General features: G+C 48.9%; 1 protein-coding gene across 1 annotated transcript in view; it reads right to left on the reverse strand.

Moving 5' to 3' along the window:
- Nucleotides 1-18384, reverse strand: part of ABTB2 (ankyrin repeat and BTB (POZ) domain containing 2) — a 206348-nt gene that overhangs the window by 17230 nt on the left and 170734 nt on the right. Inside the window, exons 4-5 of the mRNA XM_006864882.1 lie at nucleotides 5643-5795; nucleotides 3893-4058 (exon numbers count right to left, since the gene is read on the reverse strand). Of these exons, the coding sequence (XP_006864944.1) occupies nucleotides 3893-4058; nucleotides 5643-5795 (319 nt within the window). The remainder of the gene's footprint in view (nucleotides 1-3892; nucleotides 4059-5642; nucleotides 5796-18384) is intronic.

The following is an 18384-nucleotide window of genomic DNA, read 5'->3' on the forward strand; positions in this document are numbered from 1 at the left end:
AGTGGGAACAACAGGACAGATACCTCATAAAACTGTACTGCCATCAACTAATGCCAAATCGTAGTGACCCTGTTGTTGCTAATTGCCATCGAGTTGGTTCTGACTCATAGCAACCCCGTACAGGGCTTCTGAGGAGCGGCTGGTGAGCTTGAACCACCAACCTTGTGGTTCAAACTGACCTGCAGTCCAGTGCATTCACCTGCAGCACCACACCAGGGCTCCGTAGAGACCCTAAAGGACAGAATAGAATGCCTTATATGGTTTCCAAGGCTGTAATCTCTACAGAAGATGCCCTGGTGGCACAGTGGTTAAGCATTCAACTGTTAACAAAAAGGTCAGCAGTTTGAACCAAGCAGCCTCTTTGCAAAAGAAGGATATGGCAGTCTTCTTCCCTAAAGACTTTTAGCCTTGGAAACCCTATGGACTCCTACAGGGTCACTATGAGACAGAATCAACTCGATGGCAAGGGATATGGGCCCCTTTGCCTGTCTGTTTGCCATGCTGTGGTGTCTTGCATGTTGCTGTGATGTCGGAAGCTATACCATCAGTATTCCCGAAACAGTGGGCTCACTCGTGATGGACAGGTTTCAGCGAAGCTTCCAGACTGAGATCAACCAGGAAGAAAGGCCTGGTGATCTACGTCAAAAAATCAGTCAATAAAACCCTTAAGACAGGAGGGTGAGAAAGTCTGCAGAATCCCAAGAATGGAATCAATGTCACTGAATTGCTTATGTAGGAAAGGATGAACTGGTGCTATGTTCGTCTATGCATCTTCTCAATAACAACAGAAAGAAAATCTCCCGGGTCACAGCTTGCTTGCTTGCTTTTGGTCACACTAGCAGGAGGGCTCAAACTGCAACAGGGGACATGATTGGTGAAGCAGAGGGCCAATGAGGGTCACGGGGACCTGCAGTGAGATCACAACGATGGACTTGGATGTACAGACAATTGCAAGGATGAGGCGAGACGCCCGGGCAGTGTTCTGCTCTGCTGCATGTGTATGTACGGTCTCTGTGAGTCAGAGCCAGCTAGATGGTAACTAACAATGTTATCATCCACATCCTACCGAGGAAGGTCAGTTCAAGCTCCCCCAACTAGCAAGGGGCAGACTTCAGACTGGAACCAGGCCCCCTGTGCTTTACGACAGCTTTGACATTAACATCTGGTGCTCAGCAGTTCCGAGTTCTCTGAGAGCGGAGGCCCCACCCCGCCCTGTGTTTTGGTGGGCAGCCCATGAGCTGCCTCACTGGCTGGGATGGTGCTCTCTGTGGTCAGTGAAAGCAAAGGCAGCAGTGGGAAGGGTTATTCCACAGCTGGAGCCTGCACACATCTGTCTGGAGCCCTGGGATGATATTTATTAGGTTATTTGTGTGTAGACAAGATCTTCTTAGCTCATAAATCCTTGCCTAGTGCCCAGAGATAAAGAAATGGCCTGGGATTAATCATGAGGCCAGAGCACTGCTCAACCACACATCACTACGTAAACACTGAGGCTTAGGGGACAAGCAGGATCATGCATTTAGAGAAGAACCAACTGTAAGACTGAAAATTTGCCTTTGTTTTAGCCCTCTTGGCATAGAGTTGACTTACATTTTTTCTCCCCACAGCTGTACACAAATCGGAGTTTAAGTCAAGTTAGGAGTTCTGTCAGGAGAAACTACTTTTTTGTGTGTGGTCCCATCCCCACCTGAGACACATTTGTTGTTGTTAAGTACAGTTGAGTCGGTTCCTACTCGACCCTATCTAGGGTTTCCTTGGAGCATCTGGTTAAGTTTGAACTGCTGACCTTCCAGAGCAAACTGACTTTGTGGTCCATCCAATGCTTTTCCTACAGTTCCACAAGCAAGCTAAATAAAGAGGCCAATCAACAGATTTCAGGGAGAATCATCTTCATTATCCTGTTGCTTGTTAAGTTGCACCTCACTGATGGAAAAACCTAAGTGACTGAGTAGAGCCGCCCCCATAGGGCTACCTAGACTGTCCCCTTTACGGAGCAGGCCACTAGGCCTTTTCTCCCATGGAGTCGCTGGGTGGATTCAAACTGTGACCTTTTGGTCTGCATTCAAATACTTAAGTGCTGAGCCACCAGGTCTCCTGATCATCAATACCCTGGATTCATATTCACCAAACACTTGAGATGTGCGTGATGCAAAATTCGACGTGACAAGCACTCTCATTCCTCATTCAGAGGAAATTTGGTCAGGATGGCCATGGTTACAACCTGATAGAGCAGGGATGGGGGCCTTTCTTCTGCCAAAATTTGTAACATCATTCACTGGTCAACTTAAAAATTAGCCTGCTTTATCTGGTCAAACGTTATATAACTCACTCCTAATGTGATGGCTGGAACTGTGGTGGTCTTGGCAGGGCTAGACCACGTGATTTCAGGGACCTTATATGGCCCGTGGGCCGGACCTTCCCCTACCACCCCTGTGTTAGATGAACTAACTAGAGGGCAGGCACATATTTACTTGGGAGAAGGGGAAGACAATATACAATAGGAGGGACATCAACAAAAAATGATGAAGGCAAAGGAAGACACTAGGAAGAGTACAAGAATAAAGGTGGAAGAGGTAACAATTGTTACATACTATGTGGCGAATGAAAACCTCAGTGTGTGTGATGTAAACGTTTCTGGACTGTGCTCCGCACTGCTGGAGGAGGACAAAGTCCTACAGCTAGGTCCTGGAACCTGAACTGACCGAGGCCTCTGGGAGCTCTAGTTGCCTGCGGGCCCCAGCCTACAACCCAGTGAAAGCCTCCCTTCGACCCTGATATCCCCTGGTCCCAGTGAACGCCCAACTGCCTCACCCGAGGCTCTCCCACACCATCCCCTGTCCCAGGAATGCCTTTCCCACTCATGGCCACGCCTACCCTGGACTAGTCAGAGTCTGCCCTGGCCACATGGTTCCCCTGCTGCCTCCTCACACCCAGTTCTGTGTGGTCCTCTTAGCTTAGGGCATTATTTAACTCCTGACGGGCATGTAATTCCTCCATGCATCTGTGTCAGAAGACAGCGCTCCTACATCCACAGTAAGTACTCACAAAACGGTGGCAAACAAACAAACAGACATGAGTTCCAATTTGTGGAATATTCCACAGTGGCTCCGTCTGATTTCAACTCGGCCCCCTTACTAGCTGTGTGTGGCTTTAGATAAGTTACAACCTCTCTGTACCTCAGTTTCCTCATCTATAAAATGGGGAGAATAATATTGCCTAGACCTAGGGCTGCTGTCCAGATTAAGTGAGTTAATTGAGGGAAGGTACTTAGAACAATGCCTGAAACACAGGGATTGCTAGATGTTAGTGGTTCACAGCAAAAATAAAACTACCCAACCCAAACCAGAACCCTAAGCTAAGTACTACCTAAAATTATAAACCACCTCCAACACTTTCCATACTCCCTTTCTTGTTTCACTTCGTGATCTCACATGTTCTATGTGCTACATGTTTATGGTTCTTTTTATCTGTCCATTCAACCTTCCACTCCCCGCAACTAAAATGTTTGCTCCATGAAGGCAGGGATTTCTATGGGTTCTGCTCACGGCTGGATCCCAGAGCCTGGTCCAGAGCCTGCTTGAATACAAGTGTCAGTGATTATGACCCACCATCCACAGCAGTGATCAAGTTGAGCCTTGTTTTTTTTCCTAGCCCTGCACCAGGACAGTATCCAGCCTCCCAGAAGGGGAAGCTGGGTCCACAGGTCAAGTTTTCCATGGGAGTTTAGTGAAGTCTTCAAAACACACCCCTGAAGCAGGTAAGACATGACCAGAAAGAAGCCCACCTCTGAAAAGCACAAGCCAATCGAGGCATAAACTTGCCACCAACTCTGGCGCTTGAAGTTCCCATCTCTGGTCTCTTAAGCCTGACCTCAAAGGCTCTCGGCACCTACCTGATCATCCATGGTGTTGACCCCATCTGGCCCCAGGGCCTCAATGGCTTGGCTGATGAGGTCCGTCCTACCGCAGTTGAGCATGCGGAAACCCAGATCCTGGTTGAACTTTTCAGTGGCTGCTCTGGCGTCCAGCCTTCGGAAGGAACTGAAACAGCATTCGGGCCTGCTCAGAAGAGACACAAGGGTGTGTGACCATGACTGAGTGTGGGCCCTTTCTGTTGGGACATTAGCCCTCAACAAGACTGGGCTGCTGGGCTGCTGGGCTGCTGGGCTGGAGGTGTGGCGTGAGGATGGAGCGGGCAGGGAGGACTGTGAACTACTACCAGGTCAGCAGTGACTGGCCTAGGCACGCTCCGGCCTCAGCTGGGAACATCTGGGAACAAGAAGCACACATACACTCTTCGTTTCTATTCATACAGAAACAATGATAGGCTCTGAGCTCTTTAGAGCCATCCACTAGTGGGAAAACTAGGCCCCATCTAGAACAATCTATTGCGGAATGCTCCCAGGAGGAAGGAAGCCAGCTTGGGCTTCTGCCATGGCACTTGGTGGTATACTTTTTGCACAGAGAAGGCTGTACCCAGTCTATAAACATCCTGTGGCCAAGTGACTCTATGGAGGGGCACCAAAAAGTTTGTGGGAAAATTCCATGAGATCATTCCATTTTCCCATAACTTAAAGAGGAAGACCCTCATTAAGGTGAACTGACACCGTGGCAACAACAATGAACTCAAACCTAACAACATTTGTGAGGATGGCACATGACAGAGAAAAGGCTTTATTTTTTCTGTTGTAAATAGGGTCACTATTAGTCAGATTCGTTCTCCTCTCTGGAGGGCTTGCTGGTAAGACTCAGAAGTATTACAGACAGTGGTGAGCAGCTCTGAATCCCAGCTGTGATAAAACCTGCTCCATAGAGGGTGTACTACTCATCTCTAATAGGCAGCTTCAGCCTTCCAATACCAGGCTGGACCAAAGTGTAGAAAGTTCACATCCCAGAACAAGGTCAAGGTTGAGGCCAGGCACCCTGGAGACCAAGTGAAAGTGGCCAAAGGAAGATGCAAGGTTCTCACAGGTCAGGGGAGAACTCTAGGAGACTAGTCCAAGATAAGAGAGGCAGGCAGTTTGGGAAAGAAATTAAGAGTTCAGACTTGGGGGCTATGTTGAGACCTGAGTTTAAATTTTGTCTTGGCCACTTTGCTAGCTGAGTATTTGTGAGCAAATTACTAGTCCTTATCACCAGTTTCTTCCTCCAAACTAATTGTATAGTCCTTCTCAAAAGTCGTCTTGAGGACTAAGATAATGTGTGTAGAGGAAGGCTCAGCACGTGGCCTGCATCTGGTAAGTGTTCAGGAAAATGGTGGCAATTTCAGGAATAGAGGAAAGGGAAGGACCCACATCATCTCCTTACCCCCAAATGTCCCAAAGAGCCATGGGCTAAAGAAGCATCTGGAAAAGCAGCCAAGGTCCAGAATCGATCAGCTCTAATACTCAACCCGGAGTACTGGTGGTGCTATAGGCTAAGCACTGGAGTGCTAACTGCAAGGATGGCAGTTCAATCCCACCAGCCACTCCGCAGGAGATGAAGCTTTCTGCTCCAAGACTGAGAGTCTTGGAGGCAGTATACAGGGTACTAGGAGTCGGAACTGACTTGGCAGGGTAAGTTGGTATTTGCAGAGGAAATCCTTAGAGAAGCTCACATGGGTTGCAGCCCCTCCCAGACCCCCTCCCCTCTGCAGGGCCGTACTTTAGCTGCCGGGGCTCGCAGTCCAGGCCAGGAAGCAGCAAGCGAGCTGCCTGCCGGATGTCACCACTGTCCACGGTGAGGCTGCGGCGGTGCTCTGCGTATGTGATGGCCACACGCATCCACTCCATCAGCGGGGGCAGCAGCATGAAGGGCCTGTGAGGGGAGGAAAGAAGGTGAGGCTTTCCCGGGAGGGCAGCAGGAAACCCCCCCTCAGCACAAGCACTCTCAGAGAATGGCCACATTGGACCACATGGAGAGCACCCAAACTCCAAGCCTGTGGAGAAAATCTGAGTTTTTTTCTCAAAGATACCTCGATGTATCCCTCCATTCCTGTCATGGGCCAGAGGGAAGCCTGTCACGGGCCAGGTCAAGAACACAACTTCAGTTGGCCAACGAAAGGAGGGGAGGGGTTTGCCAACTCATGAAATTGGGGACTCCTGTCCCCTCTTAGCACAGGGATAGACTGTCTCCTGGGTGGTAGGGTGCAGAGGAAAGAGGCTAACAGACCCCAGCTCCAAAACCAGCCTTGTCACTAGCAACTGTGTTACCTCGTCAGACTATACCACACTGTACATGCATGGCTGGTAATCATTCCTTCTTCAGTGGAACCTGGGTGAGCTCTGTGTCACTTCTGTGCAAAGCTACAGTTGTCCATAGCTTAGTGCAGGTTCCATGTTCTCCTGGGAGGAATGGTCCCAGCGAGCTTGTGTAGCAGCTAAGAACCCACAGTCATGCATGGGGCAGCTAGATGGAAGCAGGGAGAGGCCATCCAACAAGGCCTCTGAGTTATAAACGTCAGGGGACACCTAGAACCACCAGATGGCACCATACACAAGGAATGTGGCTAGTACCGCTGGCCTTGGGAGCACAGAGGTACTGCCACTCAGGCCTCACCCAGCCCCTTCCCCAGGCCCTTCCTCCCTCCACCCAGCTCTTTCTTTCATCCAGGGAGGTGGGGTTCTGCCATATTGAGGGCAGGTTTCCTCATGTCCTCTGCCAGTTCTGCAAGTCTCCTGTGGTGAAGCCCTCAGGAGACCAATTCCCAGTCCAACAGATCCTGCTACTATGGTGGGGCCCCTGAGGCCAGTCTTTAGCTTCAGGATTCTGGAGATACCCAGCCTGCTCTGCCCAGAAGAGATGGTGCCTCCTCCCCACCCTGCTGCAGGACCAGGTGACCTTGACACCTGGCCCTCATTTCCGTGCTCAGCACAGTCCCTCCTGATGCCTGCCACCTCCACTCTTCATCGAAGTCAGGAGTGGGCTCCCCCCACCCCATCCCCACTCCCTGTGATGTCCTGGGCTCCTTGAGCATCAGGCCGCTGCTACCACAGCCATCTTTTCCCTAGGCAGGTAGAGTATAACTCTGAACAGGAAGGCCTCCATTCTTCCCTCAGCTCTGAGACAGTCAGCTATGGAGAATCAGCTAAAGTCTGCCCTCAGATCACTCCTTTCAGGTCTCCAAAAGCTTAGGTCACGTCCAAAGTATTAGACGTGTCTCTTCTGAGGGCAAAGGATACTTTAAAAACAGAATAATGTGATTTTGAGGGTGGCTCATTTGAGAAGTTATTTTGATGTTCTGGTTCTGTCGTTTCAGAAGATATACCCTGGTTTGAATCTCTTCACTGGTTCATTGAGTGTACTCATTGGCGTGAGGAGGAGGGCCCCAGGATAGTAAAGCCTCCTTGGCCCTGGCCATCAAGGATATACAAGCTCATCGAGTCTCCAGCTCTGCTCTCATTCCTCTCACCAGCACACACCAGCCACTGGGCAGTCGGGGTGCTCACATCTTCCCTGCTCATTCCCACGTCTTCATTCTCACCTCAGCCTGCCCACACCCTATTGATCTTTAAGACTAGGTTCCAATGCTATCTCTTTTCAAAATTTTCTGGGATCCCCTACTCTCGGAAAAAAAAACTCTTTCTGCTCCAAGATCGGTGAGAACGCTCTCTTCCAGAGACGTGTCTCATCTTCTTGTCAAGATTGTTTCTCCTTAGAGCAGAAACGATGTCTCTATATTCTTCAAAACACACCCAGCAATAGGTTCACAATCAGTTTGCGGAATGATTGGAAGTATGTAAGACCGTAGTAACTTAATAGAAAACATCTAAATTTTTAGTTATGAATGAAATCATATTTCTGTACCGAACAGAATGGTGTGTAATGTTCAAGGGAACAGTGTTGACTCAAGGAGCCCTGGTGGTGCAGTGGTTGCAGTGCTTAGTTGCTAACCAGAACTTTGGTGATTTGAGCCCATCCCATGGTGTGGCGCTGTGGGTTAATGTGCCAGGCTGCAAAGCCATTTGAACTGCAAGGTTGGCGGTTCACACTCACCAGTCACTCCTCGGAAACCCTACACAGGGTCGCTATGGGTCGGAACTGACTCATTGGCACTTAACAACAACAACAAATGGTTCTTCAAGACAGAAGTCCTGGTGATCTGTTCTCATAAAAACTACAATCTAGACACCAATGGCACGGTTCTATTTGGTCAGAAAGGGTCATTAGGAGTTGGAATCAACTTGGCAGCACACAACAATAACACAAACAAATGTTGACTCCTAAGAGTGGGGAGTTGGGATTCTATGGGGTTGGGGGCAGTGGCAACTTGTGTAGTCTTAAAAGGAACAGCACGACATTCATGACTGATCTCTCTGCTTATAAAATCTCCTTTGATTATAAATGCCCATTTGAATTCTCCTCAAGTATGTTTGAGTTTTACAGTTTTAACTTTATACAGTAAAGCTGGAGGACAAGCTCAGAGGCTGACTTCTATATATCTATCTGTCCTGCGGACGCAAGGAGAAGGCTTTAAGCTGTCAGTATTGGAGACTGAAGTGTAAGCAAAAAAATGATTCATGAATTTGTCATTCTTCACTATTGTGGCCCACAGCCAAGGCAAACCACCAAGTGTGGCCACCAAACCTCTACACAGGCATCTCCCAGCTGTACTAGGGTAATCCAAGAGGGAACTCTGGGAATCAGGAAGTCTAATCAGGTGATGTCTTGATTCATTCTGCTTCGTGCTTCTTACAACTTGGACGCGAACAAATGTAGAACTGATAACCTCAGCAGATGTTGCTAAGACTGGCTTGTTTAGCCTCCATTTCATTGCCTCTGGTGACGATGCAAAAAAACAAAACAAAACAAAAAAAACCCGGAAAACGACATTTTCCAGATGCCTTTGCAACTAGGGTTCTGGATTCAAATTCCTTTCAACATTACCATGCAGGTAGAGGAGATGTAAGGTCCGGTGGATGGGTGTGAGGCAGAGGCCACCTTTGGGCCCCCCACTGCACCCTCAGTTGCCTGTTTTTGCTGACAAGCCAGGTCATGAAAGAGTGAGCTTTGTTTATTCCTGTGTTCATTTCCTCTAGGTGCTTCAGAGCCAGCCACAGTACTAGGGTGAAATGGAGAACAGAGATTCTTGAATCCAGCTTCAGACCTGAATTGCAGCTCCAGGGGTATGTGTTCAAACTCCTGGATCTAGGGGTGTCCTCAGAGGTAGCAATGCCCCCTGATAGGCTGGTTCTGTATTCTTCTTGGAGTCATTCCTGGAGGCTTTCCAATGATCCTGTTAGCACCTAATTCCTTACATCAAATCCCTTCCTACTTAAGATACCTGGAGTGGCTCCTATTTCCTGAATCCTTCTGCCTCTGGGGATGGTGGCTGGTGTCCGCTGGTGTGCAAATAACGATGTGCCAACCTGAAACTGCCCTCTTTAGGCCTTTCTCCTTGGTCTAGCCACCTCTCTGGCCTGTGGTCCTCAGGAAGGTGAGATGGACAAAGCACACAAGGTAGCCTAGGGAAGCTGCTAAGCAATTCATGGACATTTTCCGGTTCACCCTTCTCAAGGATTGTGGGTCCCAGGTTACTGTTTCGTTTCTGACAATACCATCTAGCCCATTGAGCATGCTGAGAAGAGTTGGCCCACATTACTGGACTTTCTGGAAACTCCCTATAAAAACTCCCATTTGCAATGGCTTTGCCTGCGTCACAACGCCAGGTTGAAAAGGCCCCAGAGAAGGAATGCTGGGAATGGTGGATGTTTGCTGTCTCCAAGGTCTCTTAGCTTTTGTTCCTTGATGTTGTTTCTCTTTTTACCTTTCCCCTAGGCTGAGCTTGGTTGAAAAGTCTGCAGTTCTAAAACCGGGAGAGTGGGTCAGGGCTGAAGAAAACCCTTCTGCCCAGCCCTTCTGCTCTCTGAGTTTTCCCTTCACTAGGTCTGATACCTTAGAACGCTGGTCTCAGGATCCCTTTCGTGCTCGGAACAGTTACTGATCTTTGTTTAAGTGTGTACTATCTGTCGATATTGACTGTATCATAAATAAAAACTGAGAAGATGCTACAAATCACACAAGTTCACAGCCCATCTGCTGTCAGTGTAATAACATCAATCACATGCATGCAGCCTCCAGAAAACTCCACTGCAGCCTCAGGAGAAAATGAGACCAAAAGGGAAATAACCTCTTAATATTATAAGTATCGTTTTGACCCTATGGACTCTTTGAAAGAGAATTTGGGACCCCAGGGACCCCCAGATCACACAGTTAGGGAACCACTTCCCTAGAAAAATGTAGCAGGTCACTAAGAAGTTTCTGAGTGGTACCAATAGTTCAAGCACTTGATTACTAGCTGAAAGGTTAGAAGTTCAAATCTACCCAGGGATGCCTTGGAAAAAAGGCCTGATGATCAGCTGTTGGAAAAAACCTAAGGAGTTCAGCTCTATGCTCTGACATCCATGGGGTCACCATGAGTCTGAACTGAGTCACTGACAACTGGAACTGAAGTAGACCCTAAGAAGACAGTGGACAGGGCTGGGCTTTGGCTCCAGATACACTAAGTCTGGTGGATCCTGTAGTGAGTGCCCTATGGCTGCCTGTCACCCACCTGACTCAGGGATCTGTGGATTCTAGCCCTGTTCCTGAGACAAAGTTCTAGTTTCCTTGAAGCAACTGAACTGGCTCCGCAACCTCAGGCAGACTGCGTGCCTTCCTAGCGTCCCAACTTTTTCCACTCTGAGAACACTTTTCCCTAGTCTTTCCACCTCCACTGCCAGCACAGTGAGAGAGGGGTTGGACTCTGGAAGAAGACTGCCTAGTTCAAATCCAGGGCACTCCCCAGAAATCCAACTGTGTGATCTTCACACGTTACCTCACTCTTCTCAGCCTCTGTTTCCCCATTAGACTAGTAGGACTGGCTGATAAGGCAGCTGGAAGGATGTATGTAAAGTGCTTAGCACAGCCTTCCGCACAGGTTAAGTTCTCAATAAACGTTGTTAAGTGCCTTCGAGTCCTTTCCAACCCACAGCGACCCTGTATAAGGTTTCCAAAGAGCAGCTGGTGAGCTTGAACCACTGACGTTGTGGTTCAAATGACTCTGCAGTCTAGCACATTAACCCGCAGTGCCACACCATAATGAATTATTATGTGAGTATCTGCTGATAGAGAAAATACAGAACAGAAAAAAAAAAAAAAGGGCTCTAGGAATCTGGTCTTATTAAATGCTTCAGCTCCAGGCTTCTTAGAGGCCAGCCAATCTGCTCACTCCTCACTCCAAGCAAGTATAAACATGAAGAGCTTGCAAAAGCTGCCAGCAAGCTGCCCACCACCTACTCTCTTCCAACTCGAAAACCAGTGGGGGTGGGGGGAATCACAACAACATCAAGTGTGATCTGGAAATCACTTCCAGGCAGTCCAGAAAACTGGCCAGGGAAAGGGGCAGAAAGAAGGAACCCAGACCACCGACCATCTCCTGGATATTGGTGGGTGAGGTGGGCATGGAATTATAACTGCTACATGCCCCAGATGCTGTGTGGGGCCCAACCTAGTCGACATTACGCAGTCAGAAAGAGCGAAGCCCCATGAAGGCATCTTTATACATGAAGAGTGCAGGAGTTCCTCTGAGACCAACTCCTCTCTTTGCTGAAGAACACGGAAACCCACAAAGTCTCAGTGACTCAACCCACCCCAGTTCAGCAGCAAGGAAGGCCAGGCCCAATGCCGCTGTTCAGTTTCTCTGCCTCATACTCTAAACTCATCATATGAATGAACCTGATGATTTCAACTCAGTGGTCCCAGGAGGTCCCTCCACAGGCCCAGGCCTGTAAAAGCCATTTTTTCCCCTCTTAAAAAAAAAAAGAAAAGAAAGAATAAACTTCTTAAGGTCTTGGTTTTTAAGAGGTCCCTGCAGCCTGGAAAAAAAATAATAAACTCTGCCCCAGTCAGCAAGCTTGTGATTTATTGGGATTACAGTCCTATAAGCCATGTCTAAACAACATGGAACAGGAAACGCCTCCAATTTCTAGCTCAAAGCAGGCTCTGTTCGTCCTTGGTGTGGGCAGGAGTCTGAAGAGAGAGGCAAGTGGGCAGATGGGGCACAAGCCTGGAACCGGAGGCTGTGGGAAGGGGACCCAGGTAGAACAAGATCTGGTGCCTCTGTCCCCAAGGGGGTGGGCGAGTATCTGAGGCAGCAGGTATGACCCCTCGGCACCTACCATGAGAAACTGGACACAAGTACTCAGGCCAACCCGGATGTGGCAAGATCCCTCAACCACTCCAAGCTCAACCCAGGACCAATGGACCTCGGTGCTGTGGGTGGACTCAAGGAGGCGCAGTATGCCTCAGGCTTGCATCCTAATGAGATTCCCCACTATGTCTCACTCCTAAATGAGTACCCTAGAGTCCCAGAGAGGAATCTGAAAGGGACAGGCCAGAGAACCGAAGATGCTGATCAGGAGAGGGGGTGGCCAGAATGTGGTCCACCCTCAGCCCTAAATTCTTCCACTGACTTTGCCCCACCTTCAGTGGGAGTCAGAGCCAAGTATAGTAATTTCCCCCTTGAGCTCACCCCTTCTTATGGGTCTTATTGAAACAAGGCACCCTACAGACTTCCCTGCCTGCCTCACGGGCTGGGCTGACACCTGTCTCAGATTTCCCCAGCTGCTGGAGGCCGCACAGCAGAAGACTTTTCTGGGATGATCATGGTTGGCTCTCCCCGTGACTCCCTATGATTTCCGGAGAGCCTCTGTGGCCTACAACCAAGTCAAAACTTCCATGTAGAATAAACCAACATAGACCCACTGAAGTCAGACCCCACTCCCAGCACAAAGAAAGTAATTCTAGTCCGGTTCACATCTTGGACTAATTATTTCTCTAGAATTGCTTGGTAAACCAGAATGGTTTGGCCCAGCTTGGAGTCAGAGCTGGGCAAGCTTTTATCTTCTGACCCCAGGCCCGTCTCCTGCATGCTGCTCAGACCTGGGGCCAGCCCAGGGCAAAATCTGTGTGGGGGTGACTTCCTTCCAATGGAGGCCCAGCTTAGGGCTTTATGTGGGGAAAATACACTTTCTTTTCCTTTCCTTATTAAAACTCATCTGGTATGTATTAGAAACAGCAGATATAGCTCCACTTGGTCAGATACATAAATGGTTATGAAGTTAGAATACAACCAAGTCTTTCTTAGCTGTGAGCTGTCTCTCTGCTCCTTCCCAGGTACTGTCCTGCCTGCCTACGAAGGTTGTCTAAAGCCAGGCATGAACCCGAATGTATAACAGTGGGGTCACCTGGCTTGGCTTCCAAGGCAGCAGGAATAATAAGGAAATAGTAACAACTGACATTCATTGAGCATTTTCTGAGCACCTGACACTGTCTGATATCCTGCCTATAGGTCTGTTCATTTCATCCTCAAACCTATGCTAGGAGGAGTACCTGGTGGCATGTTCAGCTGATAACCAAAAGGTTGGAGGTTCAAGTTCATGCAGAGGTACCTTGGAAGAAAGGCCTAGAAATCAACTTTGGAAAAATGAGTCACTGAAAGTCCTGTGGGGCACAGTTACAGTTCTACTCTGACGTACACAGGGTCTCCAGGAGTTAGACAGTAACTGACTGGCACTGTGTCATGGGTACTAGTATTGTTCCATTTTATAAACAAGGAACCTGAGAGGTGGTGAGCTGAAGCCACTTCTCATTCACATACCTGGTAAGGGGCAGTGGGAACTTCACATAGGCAGTCACGCCAGAGCCAAACTCCCGAGTCCTCACTGCTGCGTAGACTTGTGAATCAGCCCTGACCCTCCATTTTCAGGACCTTGCCTCACCTCATTTATCTTAGGGAGGGCAGGGAGAGTAACCAAGGAAGTCATCACCCCAAATGGGCCACTTTTGAGGGGGGAAGGCAGTGCTATTACCAACACCCCCAGGACAACATGTGAGAACTAGAACTGTCCAGGGTAAATGGGAGCATATGATCACCTGGTGTTAGTGTAAGTGGCTAAAGAGCCTCTGCCCCCAGCGACCCTCTGCCAGGCCCTCTGTGCCTACCCATCCTGAAGGAGGTGTCCACCCGACCCTCATAGGACTTATGCTGGGATGAAGCTGATGTCAAGGAAGGGAAAAGGCAGCTGTGGTTCTGCAGATGTCAACGTGGCCTTGAGCTCTTGGTGGAGGGTACGTGGGCATGTGTCTGGTAAGTGGGCCAGACTCCAGGGTGGCATCGTGTTATGTGGGCGAGATGGTATAGATTTCAGCTGAGACCACAGCTGGCCACCACCCTTTGCTCATACCAACCTCCCAAAGGTCTGGGGCATGTGCCCCATTTCTCAGGCTGGGGTTCCCAGCATGGTCACCTGTATGGCAAGCAGCTGGCCCAGCAGGACACACCTGGAGAGAGTGCTGTAAAAGTAAGTCTTCCTCCACTTTTCTGGGGCGGGGCTCCCTTGGTCTGTCAGCCACACCTCACCTACAGAACTCCTTGCTGCTGTGTGAAAGAGCCCTTCCTCCTGAATTGTGTGCAGCGTCTGGTGGTGGTTGACAGAAACCATTAGTTCTTTTACCATGCAGACGTTACAAAGAGGCCCTGCCGAGGGTGCCTGCCACCACTCATCAGCTCCTCACAAGGTGGGTTTGAAAGGACCCGGGGCTTAGTTGTCCTGCCTCATTGATCTCACAGATATCCTCTGGGGCCAGGGACTTCCTGTTAGGTTCTCAGGATAGGTATTCCCAATAGGATACAGTGGAAGATAGTCATACAGCATGAACCGCCCCCACCCCTCAGTCTGGGCAGAGAGCTGAGCCAATCAGGCTGTTTCATTTCCAGAACCTTCTAGGAAGAGGCAGAGGGTGGGACTCTTGTGAGCTGACTGACATGCATCTATGGGGAAACTTCCTGATGCGCAATGAAGACTCTAACGGGAACTTAGAAGGTCATGGGATCATGGCAGGAGGGGGCACCCAACCCAGCCAGAGAAAGAAGGGAACACAGCGCAGGCTCCAGGACGGAAGAGAGTCTGGCACTGCTCCCGAGCAGCAGGGCCTCACTGCTAGGGTTTGCTCAGGGTCAAGGAGGTACAAGGCCATTGCGCATACTCACACTGTCATCCTCACGGCTGCTCTATAAGGCAGGTATAATTATTAGCCCACATATGACAAATGGAGAAACCAAGCCTTTGAGAGGTTTAACAGGTGAGGAGCTCTGGTAGCGTAGTGGTTACGAATTGTGCTGCTAATCTCATGGTCAGCAGTTCGAAACTACCAGCTGTTCCGCAGGAGAAAGATGACGCTTTCTGCTTCCATAAAGATTTACAGCCTCGGAAGCCCTGTACAGGGTCACAATGCATCAGAACTGACTCCACAGCACATAACAACAACAACAAGGTGATTTAGATAGCACATAATAGACTCTAGGGTCTTTTATGGTAAAATACAGCCCCACATAATGTACTAGGACCCCACTGGCCAGCTGAGAACGAGGAGGCAGGTATGATGGAGAGAAGGTGGTCTGCTTGGGTCCATTTCGTTGCTCTGTCCTGACACCACACCTCACCTACAGAACTCCTTCCTTCTTAACCATGTACAGCCACAGGGCCTGAAGTCAGCCAGCTTGGGGAATGGGAGGCTGGTTTGGGCCCTGAGGCCAAAGAGATTTACCCCAGACCTCTTAGGAGGCTTCTTTGCAAATATTAAAGCAAAACAGGAGGCTAAGATGCAGCTGCTAGACTCTATACTGAAGAGAAATCTGAAGCGCTTCCTGGCAGGTTGGTCAGAAGCTTAAGCCCCTTCCTGCCTCTATCTACAGTGTCTGCCACCTACCATTCAGCTCTGGAAGCCACCTTCTTTAAGAAAACAAAGTGAATTCCCTTCAGAGTTGGAACTTTCCAGCACTGGGAACCTGGCAAGACTACAGACAAAGGGGATTGTTCCTGTCCTATCGCAAAAGCCCTCCAAACAAACGAAGCCCCGAGGCCCGGCAGTTCCCAGTCTTTCCCTTTTCTGAGAAAACTGGCAGATGCAACAATGGGACAGGAAGTCGTAGGCAACTGGCAGCCCCCAGGGGCTCCACCAGCATTGAGCCAGGATCCTGGTATCTAGCACTGCCACTGTCTTTGTCTGCGCCCAATCCCTGGCTTGCTCCTCTACAGATACTGACTAGATGTCCATCCCAGAGCCAGTGAGCTCAAGTCTGTTGGGAAAGAGGCTCCAAGTGGTTGAGAGAGACCCGCTCACATCACACTGGACAGAGGAGGTACTGACCCGGAGAGGAGGTACTGACCCAGAGGCCAGGCTCCCAGGTCCCTGGCTGTATCTCTCCTGGGAGAAGGGACAACGTGAATTCAGGGCATTCTTACAATCCCACCTCTGCCTGAGCTTGGGTCTCTACCTTTTCCTTGCTGTGATCTCCGGTGAACCAGTTACTCTCTAATGGTCTCAGTCTGCCCATCTGCAAATAGGAGTGGTAACATTTTCCTTCTATAGCTCTGTGTTTAAGGTTCCTTGTAAACTATAAACCTTATTCTAGATGGTTCTATTCTTGCCCATGTAAACGTCTACAGCTCAGCCCTTGGAAGCCACCTATTCTTTCAGAAAATACGTCACAGCTTCAGGGAAGAATCTGACAATGATTTTCACCATTAAACTCAGCAATGACTGCCCACCACACATAGATATAAGGGTCAAACCAGGAAGAACAGTCCAGGGACACACCATTAACTTTACAGAGTGTTTGGTACTCAGTCAATTTGGCCTGTGAGCCTGTGGGGGGAAAGGAATCTGGTTTTTAAAGTTCTTTGAAAGCCTTGGATGTGGGGTTGTGATAAATCAAGTATCGCTGTTTAAAATAGACCCCATGTACTAGCCCTATGTGCTATCTGGTCTACCTCATCTTCTCTGTGACTTACTGAGTCCCTGGCTACTACTAAGATTGAGGGAAGAGGACATGAGGGGCCGGGACTGAAGGAGTGTACACAGGTATGTGTATGCATGAGAGGAAGAGAAAACATGTATTTTTGGATTATTTACACATTAAACACAATTCCATTAATTTAGTCCTTCCATAGGTTGGACTATGGAGAACAAAAACTAGGGTGTCATAGAAATTAATCTATAATAAGTCCTTTACCTTGTTGGCTCTCTCACCAACACGTTTTGATGCACGCTAAGTCGATTTTCTATTTAAAGCTGAGACTATTGAAGCCAGAGAAATCAACTAACTTGTCCACAGCCACACAACAAGTAAATGGCAGAGCAGGGAATCTAGAATTCAGGCTTTCTGATTCCAAAGAGCCCAACCGTTAGGTTCCAGAACAAAACATTTAAATGTCCGCTATGACTGGGACACACTAGGGAACAAGGCAGAACCATGGCACTTATATTTCTGAGCGGGACAAGGACAGACAAGTAAATAAACCAATGAGCCAGGTGATTTCAGATAGAGGAAAGTTTCTTGAAGGAAACGAGAAGGCAAGGTGATGGAGACTGCCTGGGCTGGGAGGCTGCAGACGATGACAAACAAGTCACCATAGACATTACTAGAGGCTCCAGTCCAGGGAATACAGGGAAACATGTACTCAAGTCACCCAACAGCTACTCTCATCTCTTTTACTTCCAGTTTGGGTAAACAGATGGAAATTTAATGCACAAAAAAGGGGGGAAGAAAAGAGGGGGAAGAGCTTAACAGTGCAAATCTTGAAATGGTATTTAAGGGAACCACAAGTCAGTAGAATAAAGTCACCATTGCCATCATCTCTATTATTTGATAAGAAAACACTTTCGCAAGCTGAGCAAAAGATTAACGAGCTTGCTTCTTTAGTGAACGCCGAGCCTGTCTGTGGACGCTCCTCATTTATGTAAAGTGTTCATCTGAGGGGAGACATTCCCCCTTCAGCATCTGGAATGGAACAAAGAGGCGCCTCTCTTCTTGGTGGTACCTCATTTGTATCGGGGGCATTTCCCCAAGACTTGGGGAGCCACCTGGGGTGGGGATAGGCACTGCTTTACACACAAGGGAACGGAGGTACTGAGAGGTAAGGGAATGTGCTCGGACCACAGATCCAGAGGTAGAGGGGCTGGGATTCCACCCATCACACCTCAGGCATGCTGCAGATGCCCGCCTTTGCTGGAGAACCACTTGAGGCTGACCTAGAAGCATTTGTCTGGATCAACAACCATCTGTGATGACTCCAAACATTGACAAGACCTGATTTTGGCATTTTTAAAAGAGAGATCCACTTCTGCTTTGAAATAAGTGTTTTGAAACAGCTGAAGTAAGTCCTTCTGTGACATTAGTTGTTCATGCCGCTCTACCTGTCTGTCCCATGGCCATCCTTTCAGGTTTCTCTCATGCCACCTCCCAAGTCCAGGCTTGTCTGAGAGCCTGTTGATGATGAGGGTGCTGATGAGGATGACAAATGACATGCCCACTGTGTGCCGGGCTCTCTGCTAAGTGCTTTACGTATATTATCAGCCCATG

This window comes from Chrysochloris asiatica, unplaced genomic scaffold (genome assembly GCF_000296735.1).
Source record: "Chrysochloris asiatica unplaced genomic scaffold, ChrAsi1.0 scaffold00072, whole genome shotgun sequence".
In the NCBI taxonomy this organism is placed as follows: domain Eukaryota; kingdom Metazoa; phylum Chordata; class Mammalia; order Afrosoricida; family Chrysochloridae; genus Chrysochloris; species Chrysochloris asiatica.